Source organism: Pelobates fuscus, chromosome 3 (genome assembly GCF_036172605.1).
Source record: "Pelobates fuscus isolate aPelFus1 chromosome 3, aPelFus1.pri, whole genome shotgun sequence".
Classification (NCBI taxonomy): Eukaryota; Metazoa; Chordata; class Amphibia; order Anura; family Pelobatidae; genus Pelobates; species Pelobates fuscus.
In genome coordinates this window covers 18,681,426-18,707,105 of record NC_086319.1, presented here as the reverse complement: position 1 = coordinate 18,707,105, position 25,680 = coordinate 18,681,426, and the positions used below count along the sequence as shown (strand labels likewise).

Below are 25,680 nucleotides of genomic sequence, written 5' to 3'. Positions count from 1 at the left end.
CCAGTGAAGATCACAAATGGCATGAGACAGGGGTGCCCCCTATCCCACCTTATTTTTATACTGGTGCTCAAACCATTCCTTCAGGATATAAGGGATAATCCACACATTTGTGGTTTCCTACTAAAGGGAGAGGAATATAAAGTGGCTGCCATTGCAGATGATATTTTATTTACAATCTCAGACCCCTCCCACACATTATGTCAGAACTGGAGATATAACAGGGAATATCTAACTTTAAGGCAAACCTATCAAAATGTGAACTGATGCCAATCAACACTTCCACAGATATGGACGTGTCCTTAAAACACCACTTTCAGTTCTCATGGACTGCCTCAGACATTAAATATCTTGGGGTCCACCTTCCTTGGAGGTTTGACCGCCTATATTAAATCAATTTTCCTCCACAGACCTTAAAAAATGGCACAAGACACGATATAGCTGGTTCTGTAGACTCAATATTATCAAAATGAATATCCTCCCACGAGTATTGTACTTGCTACAAACAATTCCCATACTGCTCCCTAAAATATTCTTCAACACAATTCGGAAAACCCTCACCACTTTTATGTGGTCACATCTCCATCCTAGATTGGCCTACCCTCTCCTCACGAATCCACGTCCGGAGGGAGGGATAGGTCTCTCTAGTGTGGAACACTATCATTCGGCCACACATCTAGCTAGGATATATGAGTGGACAAACACAACCACACCTACGCAGTGGGTGAATATTGAGGCTACCATCCTCGAGATTGCCCATACATACGTTGCCATGGCATGAGTTATTCCGCTTATGAGTGGCCAACCATATTAGCCACACTGGGATACAGTCAGGTGGGTACATTGCTTATCTCCCCACCCATCCCCCATGTACCCACTCACACATAACCCCCTGTTTCAGGAGGAGTGGTCAGTTACCCAATACCAATTATAACATGACACTCAGATACTCACACTCAAAGAGGTAGTCCATGAGACCGGAATGAAAAAAATGCTCTCTCAGTTGTTGACAACACAGACCGCTACAGGTAATCAACACTTACACTATGCACAACTGTCCCACTTCGTACACCACAATAACCTCCTCACTAAAGGTAATAGGGATCTCACGGAATTCAAACAACTATGCCAACAACACCCACTAAAAAAAGAAGGTCCTATCAACCATGTATACCATACTGGTAGGGGCAAATACTTTCTCCCTTCCAAACTTTGCGGTAAGATGGGCAGAGAAATTACAGGTGACCATCACACCGAGACAGTGGAGGGGAATACTCATGAGAGCCCATTCTTCATCCATTAATCTGGCCACGCAAGAAAGCAATTATAAACGCATTGCACGGTGGCACTATACCCCTGCAAAACGCCATAAAATATACAACACTACTTCGTATGAGTGCTGTTGATGCCACTACGCCAATGCACATACAACCCATATATGGTGGTTATGCACCAAAATCCAAAAATTTGACCGATTTTATAAACCATTTACTCAAAGCAGCCAACCTACTTATCCCGACCCTATGGAAAAAGGCTACAGTTCCCACGATTAGGGAATGGATACAAAAAGTAGAATACATAAGGCAAATGGAAGAGATGACATTTTCTCTGAACAAACAATACACAAGATTCTCCCAGACTTGGGAGCCATGGCGTCTATACACTCAGACAGACCCGTGTAGTGTCGAACTTCTAATGTAAGTGAAAAGAGAACAGTCAGGTTCCCATGCGCCATTCCGCCCCAAATCACATCCCTCTGCGGTATCTAAAGCCGTACTCCTTAGTCTGTCCCGTACAGAGCCCGGGCTTCTCACACTCCTACCCGGAATCCCGAAATGTAGGTTAGCCAAGGCATCAAAGTTTGGACACACTTCTCTGTGCATCCCCACAGGGCCACCGTCAGTGATTCCATGCTGTGGAACTCCTCTACACGAGCTACCCATTGCTGGAGGGTGGGTGCACTAGCCTGTTTCCAAAGTACCGGGATCAGGGACTTTGCAGCGGTTAACAAGGGGAGGGTCAAAGACTTTTTGTATGTTTTCAGTGGTACTGTGGTGTGATGCAGCAACATAGTCAGGCGTTGGAATGGAAATGTGGTGTCCATGATGTCCTGGATCCTGACGTGGACCATCTTCCAGTAGGGAACAAGTGCAGAACAGGACCTCCAAATGTGGAGCCTAGGGAATTTCTGCGTGCATTCGGTTCAGCACGTCTAGGGTTCTGTACCAGAATGTTAGTAATTTGTAGCTGAGCTCTTGGAACTTGGAGCTTGGAACTTATTGAACCTTTGTGTGTGAGGGTAAAGATTTTATCCCAGTTCTGTTATGTGAGTGTGACTCTCGTCTCCCTTACCCGTCTACTCGTGAACCTGAGTGGGGCGTCGCAGTCACCCATCTGTAGCATAGTATACATAGTAGTGATGCCCCATGAGACATGTCCTCTCTTGGTGCAGAGATGTTCAAAGTGAGTTAGGGATCTGTGCAGCTGCCTTTGTCCCTGGATGGACGTGTAGTATTAATCTGATGATAGTGGAACTAGTCCAGTGGTGTAGGTTGTCTGTCAGGTAGTAGCATTTCTAAGGGTTTAAGTTAGTTCGTAGAGCACCATTGGTGCATGTACACCCAGTAAGTGGCCCTGAAGCCCGAAAGCTCCCCAACACTCCGGCCAAGTCCAGGTTGTGTGTGATGGGGGTTAGCGGGTTTGAGGAGGCCGTGAGTTGCCGTCAGAGCGAGCACATGTAGCGTAAATGTAAAAAAAAAAAATGAACAGTAACCTTTCATAGAGGTGTTTTCTTTAGAGGTGACATTAGATTGTAAGCTTGTTTAGGCAGGGTCCTCTTCACCTACTTTTCTAGTATTCCAAATATGTTTTCTTAGAATTATTTGTCATGTTTTTTTCTATTATACAGCACTGCGGAATATGTTTGCATTATAGAAATTATGAAATGGTAATTTCAGTGTTAAGAATACACGTCGCTGTTAAGAATACACAGATGTATCCCTCTCTCCCCACCCTTTAACCCGCAGCAATTGAAGGGTCAAACACCCTTTATACACTCACCTGATTCCAACGCCACGGTCCTTTTGCCCTGGCTCTGTCTCCACCTCCTGAGGCACATGCGCGCCACACACATTAGGCTTTCCCCATAGGAAAGCTTTGAATCAATGCTTTTCAATGGGGAATTGCAAGATACTGGATGTATTCATGTAAAGCATGAGGACGCCCACGACTGGAAGAGCCTTTAGTGACTGTCTGGGAAACAGCCGCTAGAGACAGAATAATAGAGGATACAGGCGATATTGAAAGAGGCAGCGTACCCTCTAATAAGATTTGCTTTCAGTACCTTGGAGTGTTGCCTGTATATCTATTATTATTTAGAGCACCTCTTAGGTCGAGGGCCAGTTCATTTAGGGGTATGCGAGTGCAGGGTGAGTTGTTTCTTGTGAGCCACTAAAGGCAGTCTTTATTGCAAAGGAACTCTGCAATATAAACATTAGAAAAACTGCAATCAGGGTTAGGGGGTCAGGGACATTAAACTCAATAAAAGGTCTGAGTGTCTATAGTGTCCCATTAAGATCAATCATAAGCCAGTTAGTCCATTCCTCTCAGTCTATCACTGCCATCCATGTTGGGCAGACTTGATATTGAGAACACACAACAGTAAATCCTGGATTATCAAACTTCTTTGTCTTCCTAAAGAAAGGTGAGGGGTGGCACGTGTGCATTGTTACCTGTTATGTCTCTTGGATTGTTCTTATAAGGAAACTATTGCAAACTTGCTTAGTAAAAAGGCTAGACAACAAAATAAAACCACTAAATATCTATAAAAGAGAATGGCTGTTGTTTCTTTTTGCCAACTGGAACTTAAAAAGTTGATCTTTGACTTCTGATTAAATTTAGTAGATGAACCAGTAAACAAATGAAACATCTTATCCCTGAATGACATCTGCTTTAGATTGACTTGCTTTCTCGCCAAATTGATTTAGCCCATCAAACAGAAGACTAATTAGACTTGTGACTGTCTGGGGAAATTTGACATGGCAATTCCTGAATTTTTCTAACAAAAATAAAAATAATATGTAGGGTAAAAAAATAATATGTACGCTAAAATATATATTTTTTTTTTAAATACTTGGATATGTTTATATTATGCAAAAACCTATCAATAAACTTGGAATGATATAAAAAAAAAGTTATTTTTAATTATTGTATATAATTGTCATATAGCGTAATATATTAAATTACACATTAGCTATTGAGAACAGATATAATTGCATAATAATCTCTATAATTATAGATTATCAAATATATATATATACACACACACACACACACACAGATGTCAACGCTTCAGTCCTAAACATTTTTTTTTTTTTTCCCAAGACTTGACATCTTGAAATAATTTTAGTTAGGATGGAACAAGGTGATTATATTTGAGGCCAGAGTTTCAGCACCGAGACGGAAAAAGTCCTTGCTAACTGTGAGTGCTGGGCGCAAGGGTGTACATATATATACCCACCCCCACCAATAATTTTAACACAGTTTAACCTCCATTCCTTCCACTGGTTCCAAATCTAATTTTCAGCAACATTGTAATTTATAAACATAAATTAAAACTAATATAAGAACTATTGTAAAAGTTAGACATCTATAGTTCCACTGGGACCAGTCCCTAGAATCTCATGCTATCCTTCCACAACGTTCTAACTGTATCATGTCTGAAGACCTCGTCCGATATGCCATCATGTTGCTTCTCCTGTCCATTGACCAATATTACACAACTGCAAAGTTGTAGGAATATCTCCTTCTAAGAGGGCCTTCATTCCTCATATCATTTTGATATTGACAAACTCAAGGAGTCTTTTGTAAAAGTTTAATTATTGTTCTACTCTTATCTCTTTGAGTACAAAAAAAAATAGCTTTTCACATATTCAATAGCCTTTCGATAGGCTTAGCAAGTGTTCTGTAATATCTCGTAATAATCTTGATTGAATCATGTATTGCATTTTGTACTGTAACGTGTTCCTTAAAAACTTTAATAAAATTGATTTATTAAAAACAAAAACAAAACACTGTTTGACTTCAACAGCTGCGACTCATGAATTGCTGCAAGGAATTGAACCCAGACAGCAAAGATTGCACGTATTACTCGGCTCTCCATGCTCGCTACTCATGGACTGACTATTTATTTGTACAGCAGGAAAATCTACCATTACTACACACAGCACAGATTGGGCCCTCTCCATGGCCATACTACTCCCCATTCCAAATCACATTGGGTTCACCACTTAGTAATGGACATGGAAACTAAATAACACCCTCTTGAATATTGCAGTGTAAGAAAATCAGGCAACTTAATTGATTAAAATATACTTTGAGTGGCTTGTGGAAGAGAGGGTTGACTTGATTGGAACACTCTCTCTCGGTCTTCCCCTGCTTTGTGGAGAGACTGCAAGTGGGTTAGGGTTCGTGAATGATAGTATAGGCTTGAGACACCATGCAACACTTAGTCACACTGAAACACGGAGCTGATGTAACTGTTTTAGCAACTCTGTTCAACCACATCCCTGATAGGACCGAATTGTGTCCAACAAAAGGCAGCTTGAATGTGCACAAACAGACCAAATCCTTTACTGTATACCATATATAGGTTATTCAGTATTTTACACTGTTTTCGATTATACTCTGTGACATACTGCATCACCTGAACATTACCTGTACTTCCATTGTATGTACTTGACCGATTTTGTTGTTCAACTTTGTTGAGATTACCAGTTCATACAATATGCTATGTATAACTTAATATGTACTTTCTAAAGAAAAGAAAAAAATATTAAACAAAAATTTTCGAAAAAAAACAAACATACTTTGAGGAAAAAGAAAGCAATGAGACATCACAGAGCACCCTATGGGAGGCACACACATGCGTCATGAGGAGACACTGTATTAACTTAGGCACCCACAGAAAGAAGGAAAGCTTAGCAAGATTAAACAACTTTTTCACCAAAATCTCAGAACTGGGGACTCGCCATAAGCGATCCCAGGCAGATGCAGTATATCACAAACTACTAATGTCTAGGAGGGAACTCTCAGCGCTTCTCACGCATAGATATCACAAGTGCCTTCAGAAGACTAAGGGTAGAGTCTATTCTCCGGCAGACAGGAGTGGAAGGGCACTAGCGCACTTGCTCTGGGGTCAGCGGAAAAACACTCAAATCCATAGGATCCGAAAAGGGCAAGGGAGATCCACTCCTTTTCGAGAGGTCATTGCCAAAGAGTTTAATTTATACATTATATGGCATGGGGGGACAGATTAGTCCTATAAGAGATGGTGATTGTGCCAGGAGCATTGACCAATATGCGTCCAAGATGATCTTGGACGCATCTCTAACAGAAGAGGAACTGGCTGGAGTTGTTAAGACATCCAAAACTGGCAGAGCACCTGAAACTGATGGCTTCTCATTAGGCTACTCAAAAAAAACAAAAAAACAAACAAACAAACAAACAAACAATTGTCTGTACTTGCCCCTAGTTGTCAAAGTACTGACCACCCATAAATAACAAAAGCAGAATGCAGCAACATGCACAACCTCAATTAAAAAAAAATAATGAGGATCGGCATGCAAAGGAACTTCAAAATCTTGTTTTGGCACAAAAATACTAAAAGGTTGCCTTCCTCTAGGATATCTATTCCCATATATACAATTATATTATTTAAAAATACACTTAGAATGAAATTATTTATATATATATATATATATATATATATATATATATATATATATATATATATATTATCTGTATATATAAATAAATAAAAATAAAATGAATAAAATGATATCCATATACATTACATAAATAATTTCATAATTATACACGTAGACTTCAAATATATATATATTTATTTACATTCTATGTGCATATGTATGTAATATTTTTTTTTTACATAATTAAGTAATTTTATTGATTGCAATTTGAAGGACCGGCCTGACAACCCAGGCCGAAAGTCCAGAGAATTAAATTTGCTAGCACTGTGTTTAACTCTGTAACTTTCTATGACACCCTGAAACCTGTACATGGAGGGTACTGTTTTACTCGGGAGACTTCGCTGAACACAAATATTAGTGTTTCAAAACAGTAAAACATATCACAGCGATGATATTGTCAGTGGAAGTGAATTTTTTTGCATTTTTCACACACAGACGGCACTTTCATTGATGATATCATTGTTGTGATACGTTTTACAGTTTTAAAACACTAATATTTGTGTTCAGCAAAGTCTCCTGAGTATAACAATACCCCCCATGTACAGGTTTTATAGTGTTTTTGAAAGTAACAGGGTCTACTATAAGGCTTGATTTTCCTTTTTTTTTTCACATTGAAATTTGCCAGATTGGTTATGTTGCCTTCGAGAGCGTATGGTAGCCCAGGAATGAGAATTACCCCCATGATGGCATACCATTTGCAAAAGATGACAACCCACAATCAAATATAAATGCTAACTTTGGCCAGTGTTTGTGACTAAGCGGCTACTAAAAGTAACTGGACATACCCCATGTTGAATACCTTGGGTTGCCTACTTTAAAACAATATGTACATGTGGGGTGTGATTCAGAGATTGATGACAGATAATAGTGCTACAATATCACTATCGATAATTCTTAAAAATATAATTTGAAACAGCCTACTAATGTCCTACTTCTACTTATAGCTCTATAACTTTCCAAAAAAAAGCCTGTAAACACTGGGTATTTTTAAACTCAGGACAACATTTTGAATCTGTTTAGCAGTTTTTCTCACTAGCTTTTGTAGATGAGTAAAAGATTTTTCAAGTAAAAGTCAAAAAACATGTTTTCTTTTTAAATTGATCACTATATATGTATATATTTATTTTTATTTTAAGTCAATTATATGACATGATACAAATAATGGTCTGTAAAGAAAGCCCTTCTTGTACTGAAAAAAAGCAACATTCTATCATTTGTATAGGAACCGTAAATGAGAGAGAGGAAAATTACAGCTAAACACAAACACCACAAAAGTGTTAAAATGTACAACTTGGCCAAAACAGTCCGGTCCTTAACGGGTTAAAAGAACCAAACAAACAATATATAAAGTAATCCAGCAGGTCAGCACACACTGAATTAACTTCCAGGGAAACACGCCTATCCCAAGTGAAATGTAGATAAAGAGACAGCGCTAATCACAAAATCAGAAAACAGTAATCAAGGCATCCATGCATTTACAAGCTTTGCAATTTCTATGGAAGGGACTTAACTTTTTCATTACAGCATCTTAAAACTGGTTCTCTGCATCACTGAACTGTGTATATCTTAAAAACATAATTACACTCGCATGATTTCAACAGCTTTTAATAGAACTTATTAAAATGTTCGTTGAGTACCTTGTGTGCAAAATACGAAACTTTAAAACAAAGTGAAGCCGAGTGGGAACAAGTGGCCGTAGGAGGGAGAGAAACAGCCTGCTAAACATTATGTTTGCAAGAAAATAAAATCTACAAAAACTGATGTGTTAAGTACTGCTTGATTGACACTGCCGGCTAAATACACCCTCAATTTACCAGCAAAAAATAAATAAATATGTATATTTTTTTTTTTGTCAAACGAGTTTTCTAGAGATGGTGAACAAGCCTTGCTTTGTGCTTCTCTGATATTTCTGAAAAGCCAAGCGATCAGCTAGAATTACAAATCTCTTTATGAAGCATGAACAAAAGATTGATGGTCGCACTGAGCACCAATGTAAATGTCTGAATGACCCAAAAAGAAGTACAGTTCAGTTTCAATTTTCCTCCGACCATTAATAACTAATGAAAATGAAAAGCAAGTGTTGCCAAACACTGTGGCCAATGGACAGGAAAAAAAAGGAACGAGGAAGTTATCTTCAGATCTCAAGAATTCATGCATAAAAACTCATTTGTATCGATTTTCACCTGGACAAATAAAATATAGCGCAAGTGCGAACAGTTTAATACCGGAGAACATAAACACTGATGGTATCGAGGAACAGAATACTAAACAAGGGGAATGCATGGCAGACAAATGCATTGAGCTTGTCATTTAAGATATGTAAAAGGTGACACATCCAATAGAACTGCATGGAATATGTCTATGTAAATGCCTGTGAGCAGGAAGAGGCTGACAGCGAGGAAAGGCAAGAGAGCTCTTGAACAAACCGTAACCTTGAAAACCAAAAATAAAGGCAAATTGAAATAAGCCTCGTCATTTCTTGAAACGTGAAATTAAAGGGAAACTTGTTAGGAATACAAACTTGTATTTTTAATGCAATAGCGCCCTAGTCCATACTTAGGTTAGTGACCCCTGTTTACACTAATGATGCATAAACAAATATTTTATGCACCTTTTTTTAGCGCGGAGGCTCCTTCGGTTCTGCTGACTGTAACGAACAGAGACTATATTCCTTTTATCCTTGCCCCACGCTCTACCATTCCTTCCATCCCCTGGTCCCAGTCCCCTTGTTTGTCTTCCTGAAGAGTGCTCTCGCTGGTGCTACCTACATGGAGATATCCACCAGAGAGAGATGCAAGCCCTAGCAAACCCCTGGAGCCCTGAGGCGGCTCCAGAATGTACCAAAGCTGCTTGCTGGGTGTCGGTGGCAAGAACTGCTGTTCATTCGAGGACTTTCCTTGTATCACTGTATTATGCCCTGACTCCCGGTTCCTTGAGCGTTCATACAAACGGAACCCCATTCGCCTTCAGGATGGGGACCAGAACGTTCCCACCAATTAGAACATTCGCACTAGCAACATAGTATGAAACTGGCAAGGGAATTAATTAATGAGTGCTCCCCTGGGTGGCCGCCATTTTGTGTAGACAAATGCCAACCAGGGGGAGCATTTGTTTCCTGCAAGGAGACGCTTCCCATGAAGGTTACAGCACAGGAATCTCGCAAACGGAGACTGGTCAGGGAATGTGCCGTTGTAAGAACTCCTGAGGTTGGTGGGGACACTTTTGGGGCACTGGCTAGTTTATCGAGCTTTTCTGTGCCTGGGAGACAATATTTTCCTGCGACTTGACTCCCAGGCACAGAAGCTCCTGGGATGAAGACCCCCAGGCTTCTTGGGTGGAAGACACCTCGCCTGAGTGGGGGCCTTTCTATACCTGGGAGACAAAGGGACAGCAACCCCTATTCCCACGCTTTGACTCCCAGGTGTAGAGGATCCTAGGATACAACCCCTGGTTGTTGGTACTGAAGACCCCTTGCATGGGGCTATGCATAAAAGCCGAGTGTGGCATAATAACATTGTTGTTGTACCCTTCATCAAGTCTCGGCTGATGTTTGAATAACCAAGGGCTCTGATCACTGATTTACTTGGGAGACTTATAACGGATATACTCAGCCGGAGTGTAGGGGATCCGTTACACTGACCCCTCCTAGAAGCATGTTTAACCTCTCTAGGTAAACATTACTGTTTCTGCAAAATTAGGTGGTCTGGTGACTTTAGTGGTCCTTTAATAAATCTGCCACTGCAGTACAAGCTGATGGTGTGTACTATAAAGTATCTCCAAAGCATATTATCTAGCATCTGGGGGGGCGACATGTGGTTCAATACTATTTGTACTTCTAAAGTACTAATTATGGAAAAACACCTCATCGGATTATTACTGGAACAGAGAGAAAAAAAAAATATTCAATGTTTAAAGGCTGAGAGTGATCATTTGACAGCAGGGCTTAGCTCAGCAGATCTAAAGGAAGGTTCTGCAGGAACCTCTGGCTCTCGTGCGATAGTAGTGGACATATGGAGGGCGTAGCTGCAGTGGTTATGGTGCTTGGAGTGTAATTTTAAGCCAAGACCAACATATAGGGTTAGTAAAGTCTTTACAATTACTGGTTCATTGTATAAAGCCCCAGGAAGGAATCTCACTCAGCCGCAGTGATTCGGAGCCAATTTTAATTTGGTTTTCTTTAGTTGCACTTGGTGTTTCTCCTTTTAAAAATGATTTATACTATGTACGGGTGCAGTTAAACAGACAGGGAGAAATTGTGGAAGAATGAATGTATGACAAAACTGCCAAAAAGATCTTGTTCACAAAAGCATCACATCTCAAAAGAGCCTTGGTCCTAGAAGGGAGACTCCACTGCACAAGTACAAAACATACATCACTATTTAGTAGATATACACTAATTAAATGTATTTTTCCATTGGGTTATATCTAAAACACCTTGTGAAAGCTGCAGATCTCTAGCTGCCTTTGCAAGCCATCCCCTTGTAGCCCCGCCCAGACTTTCTCTGGCTGTCCAATCACAGACTTTCCAAGGCAGCTCAATGAGAAGTCTCTGCAAGGCAGCTGCTCTGGTCAATCCCTTGCCTTTTGAGTTTATCTCCACTGAGCTAAATAACCAAGAAGTAACCAGACCGGTTTGTCTGATTGACAACCAGGGAGGTGTAATAAGGTAAATTTATAAAAGTGCCAATTCCTTTTGAAATCTGCTATTGTTGTAAAATGAGATAAAGGGCACACTCTTCACACATAAAACATTTCAGGAAGCTAAAATGGAGTGCCCCTTTAAGGGTTTAAATTTATGTTTTGAAAGTCTCCATTTGTTTTTTTTTTATTTTTTTATTTTTTTACTTGTTTTATTACATAATTCTTGGTGTCATTTTGTTTACTTAGACCCCCAAAGCACAAACCTGCTTTATAGCATAAAGCCACTAAAAGCTCAATTCAAACATATGCTCCAGTCGCCACAGACAGAGCCGGTGACAAAGATAAGCCAAATGTTTAACATCTGCAGATATTGGACATGTAAGACATCGATCTAATCCCTATACAAGCCAATCACTGGACTGAACTCAGGCAAAGAAGAGCATGTTGAGAAGGATAAAGAAGGAAGAAACAAAGGTTAGAATATTACTTAACCTTTGAACGCTGCATAGGCTGAAAATACACAGACGGATCATTTGTACCGATTGGCGTCCTTGTTTTGTCTTTAATATATCCTTCCCAGTGCTAACTACAGGGAGCGATTTTAAACTATAATGTATTGATAAGAGGAACAAGACATTCCGCTGCCAGTATAAACAAACACTACTGAACATTTTGAGACAAAAAGCAAGAGTTGTTTATTGCTAACAAGCACTTTAAATACTTGATTGAATTGCTTGTTTGCTGCTTAATTGAAAACCTGATTGGCAGCATCTGATCAGCATGCTCACCGGGGCGACTTTACCATCCTGTCTGTGCATATCGGGATAATGCACAGAAAACAAAGGATGCGCACATCCAAACCGTAAGAAAATGTACAACACAGAATCGGTGCTGGAACTAATGGCTAACCACGAATGTGGCAGATATTAGAGAAACACATTGTTATATGAAATGTTGCTCTAATACTTTGGTACTCAAAAAATATTGTTGAACAAAGATGAGCATTTTAACTGAACAGAATAATTTATGAAATTAAACATAACCCAAATTGATTTGTGTTGTGTAGGACAGGAACTGCAGTGTCAAAATACAGACACATAAACCCGGATTCCCTCATTTAGCAGCACTTCGCTTTAAAAGGACATGCTACATACTATAGCAATGTTGTGTATATATACAAACAACCCACAACCTCACCCTTCGTGCTGGGTGTGGATAAAATGCATTTATCGTATAGATATGGATGAAATACAGCTTCCACGGGACATATCCCAGAATATGTCCCCTTATGGAACAACCAAAGTATAGAGAATATAGAAATATATACAGCTGTTAATCTACAAAAAAACAACAACATAGTGTAACACAGTCAAATAAAATAATACACTGTGCAGATAGAAATGCACTCACAGAACAGATGGTCTTTATGTCGCCTCTGGGTGCATTTCCTTGGATATTTGGGGGGGGGGGGGGGATTAACCTATATCTCCTACCACTGCTAGTAGTGGACTCCTGCTGCTTGTTCTCTTATTGGGAGATTTGGGATTTATTTTATTTTATGCATATGTTTTTTAATTCTTGGTGAGGAGTGCACTACTGGCAGTAGCAGGAGATGCAGGGGAGCCCCCCCAAAAACGCGACATAATAACCAACTGTTCTGTCAGTGCATTTCTATCTGCACGGTGTATTATTTTATTCTGACTGTATTACACTATGTTAATGTATTTTTTTGTAGATTAAAAGTTGTATCCACTATATTTTCTATACTAGGGGTGTCCAAAAGGTAGATCCCCAGATGTTGAAGAATTACAACTCCCATGATGCTTTGCATGCCTTTAGAATGTCTTTAAAATGACAAGGCATCATGGAAGCTGCAGTTTTAAAACATCTGGAGAGCTACCTTTTGGGCAATCCTGCTCTATACTATAACAATTTAATCTAATTGGTTATAGGGAATGGAATCCCTATCACTTCACTCAATGTTAAGGAACACCCCAACATCATAACCGCTATGGTGGTAATGATTGTCCCTGGCCAATCCAAGTCCCCAACCCCATAGCAGTCATACCAGTTCATGTGATGAACGTCTCTCAGTCAACTATCACTGCCGATTGCTTCCAAAATTAATGCTTCCTCCTAAACCCAAACGTAAATGGGCTCCTGTTTAATCTCTTATCATTAAAACGTTAAAAATGGTTTAAATCTAAATAGAATGACAGTGCCAGGGGACTTTAATGAGATGAAGCAGTTACAGCACCTACATTGTCAATTTAAAACTATCTATGGTCTACATTATAACAGTCTGTTCTCTGACGATCGACAAACATAAAATGACCCGTCTTTAAGACAGTAAGTCTGATCACCCCCATTGTACAGCGCTACGGAATGTGATGGTGCTATATAAATAATAAAATAATAATAATGCACTGTCTCTCTGGCCTCACTATATAGATTACTGGCTGTCGCCATACGGACTCTCAGAGATCACTTCCCGCTACCCCTGTTACGGTGTGAAGCGGAGGATAGGCCAGGCTGCAGTCTGATTAACACAAAACAAATCTCTGCTACACGGTGAGTAAACAGTTTAGGTTGAACGTGGGACTTGGCGTTTGGGGATTCCAAACACCATAACCACTTTGCCTACAGTGTCCCTTTAAGCTGCATACCGATGAGACATAATTCATAATTGCGCTATAGTGTTTGTTTTCAGATTCTCAATTACAAGTTTTCAAATATAAATCAAGTTTCCTAGCATCCAAATGTCTCTTTTTTTTTTTTTTTTCCAAAAGGTTGTTTATTGAAAATGTAAAAATAATAAATGGGAAATACATTTCTATTAAGCTATTTTAGAGAAATAAAAAAAAAAGAAATTGGGAAGAAAAAAAATCCATTTTCTATTTCATTATTGACAAGCTAGTGTCACAAAAAGCTTAGTTCTGCTTGGCATCACTTTGTTAATGCCCTGTTCATTAATTTAACAAACTATCAAGAGAATATGTTAGGAATGGGCAAGCATTATCTGTAAAATTTCATTTAATTAAATTCTGCAACTGCAATATGACAATTAGCATTTCACAAAGGGAAGTTTTTTTTAAGGATGAGAGAAGGTAATATTTCTAGAACGTGGAAGCATAACCTAAAATAATTGCACTGAAAAATGAAATTATTCAGGCGAGAGAAAAAACTAAAAAACAAAACAAAAAAACAAGCAACATGATTCAGGAATGCACAAAGTATACTATAAGAAAACAACCGACAACAACTATAGACACAAGCTCAAATTACAACAATCATTGAGCTTAATATGCTATCAATGCGGGCTGAGTTTCTCGATCTGGTCATTACTCTCCAGGATTTTTATTAGATAGTCTTAATATAAAAAGCAATGGAAAGGGCTTATGGTCTAGTGGCTTGGAATGTATTCAATAGAAATCTTGCAATGGCCACTGTGCCACAAGCTGATTGAGGATGACACCCCCATCTGAGACGGACTCGGATTGTCATGACGGATAATTGCGCAGAAAGCGGCAGTACAATCACCCGGCTGTATTGTAGCTATACCAAATGTCACACTCCAAACACATAAAATCAGCTTACCATCAATACGACTAACCAGCTCCTCTAGCATTTTCACTTTCTTTTGTATTCCTGGCTGTGCAAAGGTGTAGTTATCCTATAAAATAAAAAGAATATATATATATAAATAATGATTAATGAGGACCATTTAGAGTCGATTTTCAATGCAGTAGGGACTATTCAATTCAGAGCACATGGTACGGATTTTGCATTTTGACTACAAAATATCACAAAACATAGAACAGATTTTCATACAATCCACACACGAATTAGATTTTTTTTTTTTATTAGATACAATAATGTGGATTAAAAAGGCTGAAAACAAAATAATCTAAAGATAAAACCATATTGTGAATTCCTCTATTCTATCATGAGATAAATATACATTATAAAGAGATGTGCATTTACTACGACCACCCAGATCAACATCTGTGGGATACATTATTATTCATGGATATTAACTTCCTGAATGGCTACTCAACTATTCTCCCTACTAGTATTAAAAAAGCTCAACTTGACTTATGTTTGTTTTTTGTTTAATATTCTACTTATGAAGTCAGACTCAGTGGCTTATAATTATCAGATGTTCAACGTTTTGTAAGGAGCTCTTTCAAAACACGTAAATTTGCATAAAAATTGGACACAGGATGCAGTTAATAAAACATTCTTGTTTTTTTAAAATTTGAATTTGGTAAAGATTACATAGACTTACTGCTAAAAATGCTTGGAATTGTTCAAGTTATTAGAACATAAAAATGCAAACAAATGGATACATAGAAACCCAACACTAAAAGTGTTGAGGAATCTCTGTATCACCTGGAAATGAAAGTAGTTGTCGTAATGGTCTCTATCCAGTGTAGAGATACCTGCAGCTAGGTATATAAATAATATAAATGAGATCTGATGAAAAAAGTAATGGAAATAATAATAATAATAATGTTACAAAAATATATAACAACTCAAAATCGCTTATCCAGGTAGAGTTTAAATATATATAAAATGAGCTTTATTAAATTGGCTCTCAGTATAGAGGAACTCCCCTGGAACATATATAGGGTTAAGCCCAGAGAGACCCCTGGAGTCTCGATTTGGTGCGAAGGATAGTTGGCCCTAACTGGACACCAAGTTCTAGTTATAGCGTCATAGGTGGTACCATACTGCCCTTTAGTATTTGTCTTTCAAACAATAAGTACAATGATCACAGTATCAATACAATAATGTTTGTTTCAAGCAAGCATTATTTACTTAACAGGACTCTTTGACGGATATGAATACATTTAAAAAAAAAAAAAAAAAGACACCTGCCCTTCAAATGAGTATACCTTACAACATGTTAACCCATTCAGATAGTGCTAGAATATAAAGAGAATAAACAGGCAGATTTAACACACTTTGGATTTGTAAATAAACACATACAATACTTTTTTGGAACATCAAATTAAAAGGTTACTACTCCAGGCACCATGATTTGCAAGGGTCGCGGTGGACAGAGTTGGCATGTGCTGCATTTCACTTTGAAACACTGCACATATTGAGTTTAATATCATTGCTGAAAGACGTGTAACTTCAACTAAGTCTGCATCATTTGGCATACAGGTTAGTTGACAAACACGGCACTGGGAATTATGTAGTTCACATGGACAGATAATAAAACTATACTAATTTGAGGAAGTAGAGAGAGTGGGGAACATATCTTGTACATGCAATACATTAGAAAAACAGATTTTATTCAATATTTATGTTATGATAATTCTGAGAAAGAAGATATTGTCACTGTACTGGTATTCCTTGTTTTTTCTTAGTATCAGCCAACAAATATATTATTTATTTTTATGCTTTTTCTGTACAGAGACAGATGGGATGCTTGTACTGAGCAATGAAACCTTGTATTTTGGAACGAGTCACGAAATGGAAACCTACACATTCCGGTTATTGAAATCTCTGTACACATCTTCATTCACGTTAAAGATACTTTGTATTTGTAATGAAGTTTATGGTAATTTAGTTTATGGGAAATAAAACTATTTAAAGAGGTAGGCAGTTAAAGTATCAAGAACAGGGTTGGCCAACCTGCCCCCCCCCCCCCACACCCCCCAGATGTTGCTGAACATCAACTCCCATGATTCCCTGGCTGTTTCATTGAAAGAATCATGGGAGTTGTAGTTCAGCAACATCTGGGGGGCCGAAGGCTGGATAGTCCTGATCTAGACATTGGGTAGGCAATCTTTGGTACTCCAGATGTTGTGGACTGTTTCCCCCATAATACTCTTGCAGCCGTAATGCTGGCAAAACATCAGGTATTCCAGATGTCCACAACAGGTGGAGTGACAGTGGCTGGAATGGCACTCCCATGGGCTGTATGCAAATGGTGTGCAGTTTAAGTGGCATTTGCAGATTGCTCTATTTAAAACCAAAGTAAGAGGGCATTGGCAAGGGATGTCTCCTGGCATCATAACCCATGCCAGGATCATAGATCACCAAGGCTTGGATTGTCCCTTTAATCCTGCTGCAGACAGCAATTTGAAAATGATAAACCAGAAAATACTGTAAGCCGATTCTTAAAAGACACATTGCTCTTAAACAGCTTTTGTTAATTTAATACCACAACTGATATCATACACACCTTAATCAGGCTCTTACATGTTTCACTACTTGAGGTAGTGATAGAGGTCCTCTGTGTTCCTTTCTTACCTACATTAAAAGATGCATGCGCACACACACACACACACACACTTTACAAACATATCCCAAGTGTTTGCTACCAGAAAATTAATAACTAAGATAACAATTAGGAACCCACAGAGTGTGAGTGTATGTCTGTGAAGGTAAACACAGCAATGATTTGCGGTTATATATCCTTATTCGCCAGCTTTAATAGGTTATCTATAAGTCAATCTGTCGGTTTTATAACAAAAGCTATCCCATAAATAAACATCTCTGGGGTTAGTTTGAAAGCCACAGGCAGAGTAGTAAGTTCTCATAGTATAAAGGCCTTGATTTAATTAACTATCCAAACGATTCAATACTATTAGAAAAACTTTCTAAAGGATTTATCTGCAGAAGACACCATTAAAGCCTGTAGGATTTTTTGTAGATAAATCATTTGGAAAGCTTATTAAATAGAGGCCAAAGTGGGGTGGGGGAAACCACTACAGCACAAGTCGTGTTATAATGGAACATATGGCGAAATTTATAGATTGTAGAAGAAAGAAAAAAAAAAAGATTCTAAAACATGATGATTAAATTTAAAGGAACACTGGAGTATAAGGAATACATACGTGTATTCCTGACACTATAGCTAAAAATAGCTGTTTAGGTTCCCCGGACCCTTTTTCCAGTGCTGAGCAGGTCCGCTCGCGGCTGGCTTGACCCACGCTCCACCCGCTTGGCAGAGATGCTCAAACTTGATGGTACCTTAGGAAAGCATTGGGAGACTATCGCGCATGTGTGACAAAACGACGGTGACTCAATCAGCATACACTTGTAGAGATGCATTGACTCAATGCATCTCTATGAGAAAGTTCAGTGAAAAGCTTGGAGACACAATGTCAGTGCTGCACACTTCCAAGAAGCACCTCTAGTAGCCATCTGACTGCCACTGGAGGTGTCCCGGGAAAGTAATGTAAGCACTGCCTTTTCTCTGAAAAGGCAGTGTTTACATTAAAATGCCTACAGGAACACACTATACACACCAGAACATGTACAGTAAGCAGTAGTAGTTCTGGTGACTAGTGTCACTTTAAGAAAAAGGAATAATTCATACAGTAGCATCATGGGAAGTCTAGCAATATTATTCAAAACTTTCTGAACATTTCTAATCGAAATTTCATCTCTCATTTTACCCAACTATTACATTTGTTCAAAAGTGATCTCAACTGTGCTTCCATTAAATGCTCTGAGGCACTGGCCTGCCAGCTCTGGGTAATCAAGCAAAGCACATACAATACAAGGTATCTCCAAATCTCGGCTTTTGGATAATAAACAACCGGAGGTAAGAATTTGAATTCAGTACCATGGCCAGCAACATTGTTCCCCATGGCTTGTCAATAGCCGTGCAGCAGATTGTTTAACACGCTGAATACTTTGTGACAATGTAAGAAAATGTATCAAACATATTTAAAATCTATGTTGTATTTACGTAATTTTGCAATTAATGCAAAATAATTACCAGAGACACAGACAATGAGATGCTTTCTTTCCTTCTGTATACATCACAGAAATTAGCGGCATATTGCATAGAGATATTTTACCGGATAATGGGTTTTTGACAGAAACAATGAATTAGGATATATTTCACGGGGTGACTGATAATTAAGTGAGAGCCATAATGATGGCTGATATAATGCAAAGTTACACAACACAATGCCAGTAGACTTTATAATGATTATGTTGCAGACCTGTAATGGATGTATTGCCTGCTGTGTAAAACCCGTCTCACCAAGTAATGTCATTACTAGACTTACAGATTTCATAATGAGGACCTTTGATACCAATGATGAGTTTGATAATTATTACAAATGTATCAGCAGGTGAGAAAACAAAGATAGACACCCAGCCAGACAGATAGACTGACTATTCTAGAAATCTACTGAATAGATGCAGCAATATTTGATCAGCAATTCTGGAGCAAAGTTCTGAGCATGGAGCAGTCTCCAGCAAGACAGGTCCCACTTTTAGAACGCTCAGCCAGGATGTTCTTTTTCAATGGCTCTCATTTGTTTCTATGAGCTTAATATATTTGAAAACAAGGTTGTGGCTAGCGGATTGTGTAGAACTGTAATGCTTAATAAGGATCACAGAGAGGAGTGGAGGAAGCCAATGCTAAAAATGATTCTACTTTCAGTCACAAGATTTACAGGGTCCTAGCCAAAGGACCTAGACCCCCCCCCCTCCCCCCCCTCCGGTCCCTACAAGTATCTAAAGCAACGTTTGCTTGTGACAGTGCAATTCTGCATTAGAAGTGTGGTTAGATAGGGGAGGACTATGGGTAGAGCATAGAGCCACAGTTTTTGTTCTGTTTCAAATCTTATAGTAAAACCCAAAGGATGGCACCCATTGACTAAAGGCAAAAAACACCACTACAATAAGCTGCGGTGGTTATAGTGCTTAACCCCTTAAGGACCAAACTTCTGGAATAAAAAGGAATCATGACATGTCACACATGTCATGTGTCCTTAAGGGGTTAAAGTATCCTTTTCAGTTATACAATTGTTTGCATAAATAACTGTATTTGAGATTAATGGGAAGTTATACAAAAAAAATCTTGTGGTAAGCAAGTTTTTCAAACAACTCTCAGACATTTTACTGCTGACATCCTGCAGAACGACAATATTTCCAGTTGCATGGTAACAATGGGAACGGGGTAAGGGGGAACATTCACAATATTTAATTATGGGTTATATTAAGCGTAGCACAAATAAAACTATCTAGGCTGATAACATTAAACAGATTAAAGAGCAATGTCTGCAATTATTATTCATCTCAGAACACACCATGATGGATTGCACATAGAACACACTAAATGCGCAGTTGTAGGTCCTCCGAGGAATGGGCAAGTCACAGTATGATTCACCATAACTATACAACTAAAGCATGTTTACTCATTAAACTCACATTTTCCAATAACTTTTGTACCAATAAGAAAAAAAAATAAAAAGATAAAAAGATGAAAAGAAACGCAATGTGCCCTGATCAGACAGGAGAGATGATGCAGTCAGTTGAAACCGAAGAAGTATACCTGTCAATATTTCTAACACTATAGGCAACGAAGCAGGAAACAAAACAATATAAAAAGGAATTCTACAACATTAGCAACACAAAAGGCTGTTTCTATTTAAAAAAAAAAATGATAAAATGGTGTAAATATTTTAGCCATATAAGCATGAGATACATAGAACGTAACCATGCCATTTTAAATTGAAACATTAAAAATAAATGTATTTTAAAAATTGATTAAAGGGTGTTACCAGACTTTTTTTAGCTGGAGTTTCTCGTTAGTAAAGAATGCAATGTATTATTGGATTTCAAACAAAAAGGTTATACATTACATACAGGTGGCCAAAGTGCAGTCTCACCGAGCATGCTACACAGACACAAACATCCAAAATAGGAACCTGGAACTGTTATGGGTGAAGTATAGAGAAGTACCCTAATTACAATAGAGTATTAGTAGCTATCATTTGTAACAGGTAATATGTAATTTGAATTCTGTGGCCTGGTTAGAAGTATGTGTCTTACTATTACAGAGCGTAATTGGCAGCTTTGCACCTTGGGACAAGCTTTTATTTGGTGTATTGTAATATTCAGTCATTCTGTCGTTTTCATGAACTATACTGTTTAATGCATATTAGCTGGTTGGGTCAATTTATATTGCATTAGGTTTCTTAGTCTCCCGCGCTGAACGTATTTAATCAGAAGCTTTTAATTCTATGTGTGCTACTGCAGAGTAATAAAAGTGATCTACACTTTAAAGGGGTACACCGTTATTCAGTAATAAAATCACTCATTTGCAAAAAGTACAGCGAGACTAACTATTGCTGATCTTTTTATCTTTTTCTTAAATATGTTTATTAGATTGTGAAAACAAAACTTCTCTCATTTTCAAAACCAGCCAACACATAACAATCATGTAAACCAGCTAACATTACTATAATTTTCTACCTGAGATAGTAAAGTAAATTCGAATGAGGCAGATAGGACGGAATAATGCAAGGCTAATCATCAATGAGTCGTCCCACTGAAATTACAAGTCTGCGCCCGTGACGAATCACTGCTGCTCTACAAGAATTTTCCTTACCATTGTGGACTTTATTACTCTGGACTAGTATTAAGTTATTTGGACCATACTATCTTATTTGTACAAAATATTTACATTAAAGGCACACCCTTCCCTTGGTTTTTGCTCTCTCTCTAATCATCAATGAGACTTACATTACTTCTTAGATGAAAACACTCTAGGATCCACAGACATGTTTTCTATGTCTATGAGCCTGCTGTGTGTGATTGAAGTTTATTTTACAGAGCAGAAAAAAAAAAAATGTCTAAAACAAGTTAACATCTAAATAAAATAAAACAGTCAGAGGTAGTGTTGCTAGGGCTATATAGACAGAAACAAACTCCTGATTTAACTCCTAAATGGCAAAGTGCATGATCTATACACAAACGCAGCTTCATTAAACCAAATTTGTTTTGGTGCTTAGAGTATCATTTTAAAGGGACACTATACACACTCAGACCACTTCAGCTCATTGAAGTGGTCTGGGTGCAGTGTCCCTATTGCACTTAGCCACTGAAGCCACTTCCTTTTCTATGCGGAGGTCTAATGCCCGCATGACATTTGTCGCAAATGCTTATTGGTGCCCGCTCGTTGTGGGATGTCGGAGGAGACAGAGCTGCAGAAGGACATAGCCGCTGTGATAAGGTAAGTATATAAAGGATGTTTATCCTTTATTCACATTGGGTATAGCGTGGGGGAGGGGGGAGGCAGATGGAGCTATAGTGCTTTGCATTCCTGGCACATATAGAATCCCTTTAATAGCTTTATTTTCTAATCTTACTATCCCTTACCAAAATCAAGCAGAAAGGTGAAGCAGTAAAAGGTGGGAACGGGCAGGAGAAGGGACCAATAACCTCCTTGTGGCTTTAGATGCTCAATTTACAGACGGCTCAGAGTGGAGCTAAATTCTTGGGATTAAGTAACTTTTCATCTTTCACACAAGACCGTATCAGCTCACTAGGCCATCATTTTTAAACAATAGCTAACACAATAATGGATATTTTCTAATGTTTTCAGACATACACTATTCCTACAGGGAGATGCTCATTACCGGTAAATGTCTCCAATTTGGTACACTGATTACATCTTCATAGACACTGTAATTACAAATTTATAATTACTGATCTCATTAATACAGCATGGCTATCTGTTCCCAATAGGTAGCTGCGAGCAAACAGAGGGATATATGAACCTACATAATGTGTATTCATAGGCAGAATCAATATAGAAGTGTCATGTTACCTATGAATTCTATCTGTTGGTAATTAAGGCACAATGTATTATTGCAACAGTCTATACAGACAAACAACACAAATGCTCTAAACATATAACAGATCAGAAAGCATTTACTACATCTCAAACAAAATCATAATAAAATGAGTCTTTTCGAATCTGGACAGCTGGGAGCATTGCACACCTCTGGGGGTATGTGGGCCTTAATGTTGGTAAATTGTTGCTTGTGTACAAGTGTTGGGAGCACCAAGATTCATGGAGCACTATGCGCAAATAAAAAAATCTTCATTGCATATCACAAGCTACCATTCTCCGTATTCATGTACTGACAGAGTACTTACGAGATTAGCACAGTAATCAAATCCACCAAAAGCAACTTTCATTAAACATTCTTTCAACTTCATTTTTATATCAAATAGTCTGTGAGATAACACTTTATTTTTCCTACAAACATCTGTTCTTACACGGTTCCCTGCCTCGAGCATTTCCCCTACATTTTATGTTCTAATGTGTTTAAATCTGTGGCTGAACGCTTTCCCAGTGAGACGATCTAGCTACAGGCCTACAGATCTCACTCCAGGCCTTCTTCAGTAATGATACAGATCTCATTCCAGACCTTACCTAGTAATGGTACATATCTCATTCCAGACCTTACCTAGTAATGGTACATATCTCATTCCAGACCTTACCTAGTAATGGTACATATCTCATTCCAGACCTTCCCTAGCAATGGTACATATCTCATTCCAGACCTTCCTTAGTAATGGTACATATCTCATTCCAGACCTTCCCTAGTAATGGTACATATCTCATTCCAGACCTTACCTAGTAATGGTACATATCTCATTCCAGACCTTCCCTAGCAATGGTACATATCTCATTCCAGACCTTCCTTAGTAATGGTACATATCTCATTCCAGACCTTCCTTAGTAATGGTACATATCTCATTCCAGACCTTACCTAGCAACGGTACATATCTCATTCCAGACCTCCCTTAGTAATGGTACAGATCTCATTCCAGACCTTCCCTAGTAATGGTACATATTTCATTCCAGACTTTCTCCAGTAATGGTATGGATCTCATTCCGGACCTTCTCCAATAATGGTACGAACCTCATTCCAGACCTTCACCAGTAATGGTATGAATCTATTTCCAGACCTTCTCCAGTAATGGTACAGATCTCATTCCAGACCTTCTCCAGTAACGGTACATATTTAATTCCAGGTCTACTGCATTAATAGTAGTACTGATCTCATTTCACTGCTTCACAAATAATAGAATGAAGCAGTGAAATGGCTGTAATGCACCAGTAATGCACAGATCTCACTTCAGGCCTCCTATCTCATTCCATGCCTCCTCTGGTAATAGAACAGATCTCTTATTCCAACAATGGTGTTTATAAAACTTAGGCCCTTTTTCTGATAACAATATCTATCAAATAGCATGCCTTCAACAGTGATGGTACAGATATCACTCCAGACCGTCTAAAGTAATGAGGAACATTAAACTCCAGTCAGTCTACAGTACTTACTTCAGGCCTTCTCTTGTAATGGCCTTTATCTCACTCCAGACCTCAAACTGTAATGGTGCCTATCTTACTCCAAGATTAATCCAGTTATGGTACCTATCACACTCTAACCTTTTATCACATTGGTACCGATTAGTTAAAATATATAAATTACTGTTCATCCTCATTAGATGGATTACTGGGCATTGAGCAGAAGAGAATAACACCTTATATTTAGTTTTACTCCATATTTTTCTGAACCATGTTTTATTGAGGGAAATGTCTGAATGTAATATCTTAAAACCAAAGTACATGACAAAATTGCTGTTTTCTATAAACATACATATACACCGACACACACACACACACTCTGATCAAATAAAGGCATTTGTAAATGCTTGACATTATTTTGTACTTTGACTATTACAGGGAAAGCTGTAAGTTGTATCCAAGCAACAGAAAAGCTACAGCTTACCCATTCCAAGTAATTAAGCTGTTTTAGGACAGTTTGACCTATTACCGGAGGTTTTGTTGGGCACCTACAGTACTGCCAACAGACAGCCTAAGCACGAGTTTCCATCAGCTCTACTGAATGAGCTACAGTGATTGTGGTGTGTGGAGAGTTCCTTTAAATTAAAAGCAGTGTTCTACTGGGCCAAGTACTACTATATTATATATATATATATATATATATATATATATATATATATATATACACATATATATATATATATATATATATATATATATACACATATATATATATATATATATATATATATATATATATATATATTTTATATTTGCAGCTACAGGCAAAAAACAAACATAAAACCACAACAGCAGAAGAAAATACGGAGGAAAAAAAAAATTAGATTACTATTGTATTAGTTGTATTGTCAGTTTAGTGTACGGATGTTTATTGATATACTTCATGTCCCAGTGTTTCTCAATGTATCTCTATGAGATGCATCAGATAGGACAAAAATCATCAGTAATGACTTCACCAGAGGAGGATTGAAGCTTCATTGAGGAGACACTCGTGGCACTGGAATAAATGCGAGTTTAATTGATTTTAACCTTTTCAGTGCCAAAATGGGGCAGAGGCAGTAAAAGAGTTTAGGGGTCTAAAAGTAAAAAAAATTTAGCAGCACCAAAACACACACACATATATATATATAT

General features: G+C 38.2%; 1 protein-coding gene across 1 annotated transcript in view; it reads right to left on the bottom strand.

Annotated features, from left to right (window-relative positions):
- The window catches only part of TBC1D22A (TBC1 domain family member 22A), a 504,456-nt gene that overhangs the window by 173,229 nt on the left and 305,547 nt on the right, over window positions 1-25,680 (bottom strand). Inside the window, exon 10 of the mRNA XM_063446790.1 lies at window positions 15,003-15,078. Within this exon, the coding sequence (XP_063302860.1) occupies window positions 15,003-15,078 (76 nt within the window). The remainder of the gene's footprint in view (window positions 1-15,002; window positions 15,079-25,680) is intronic.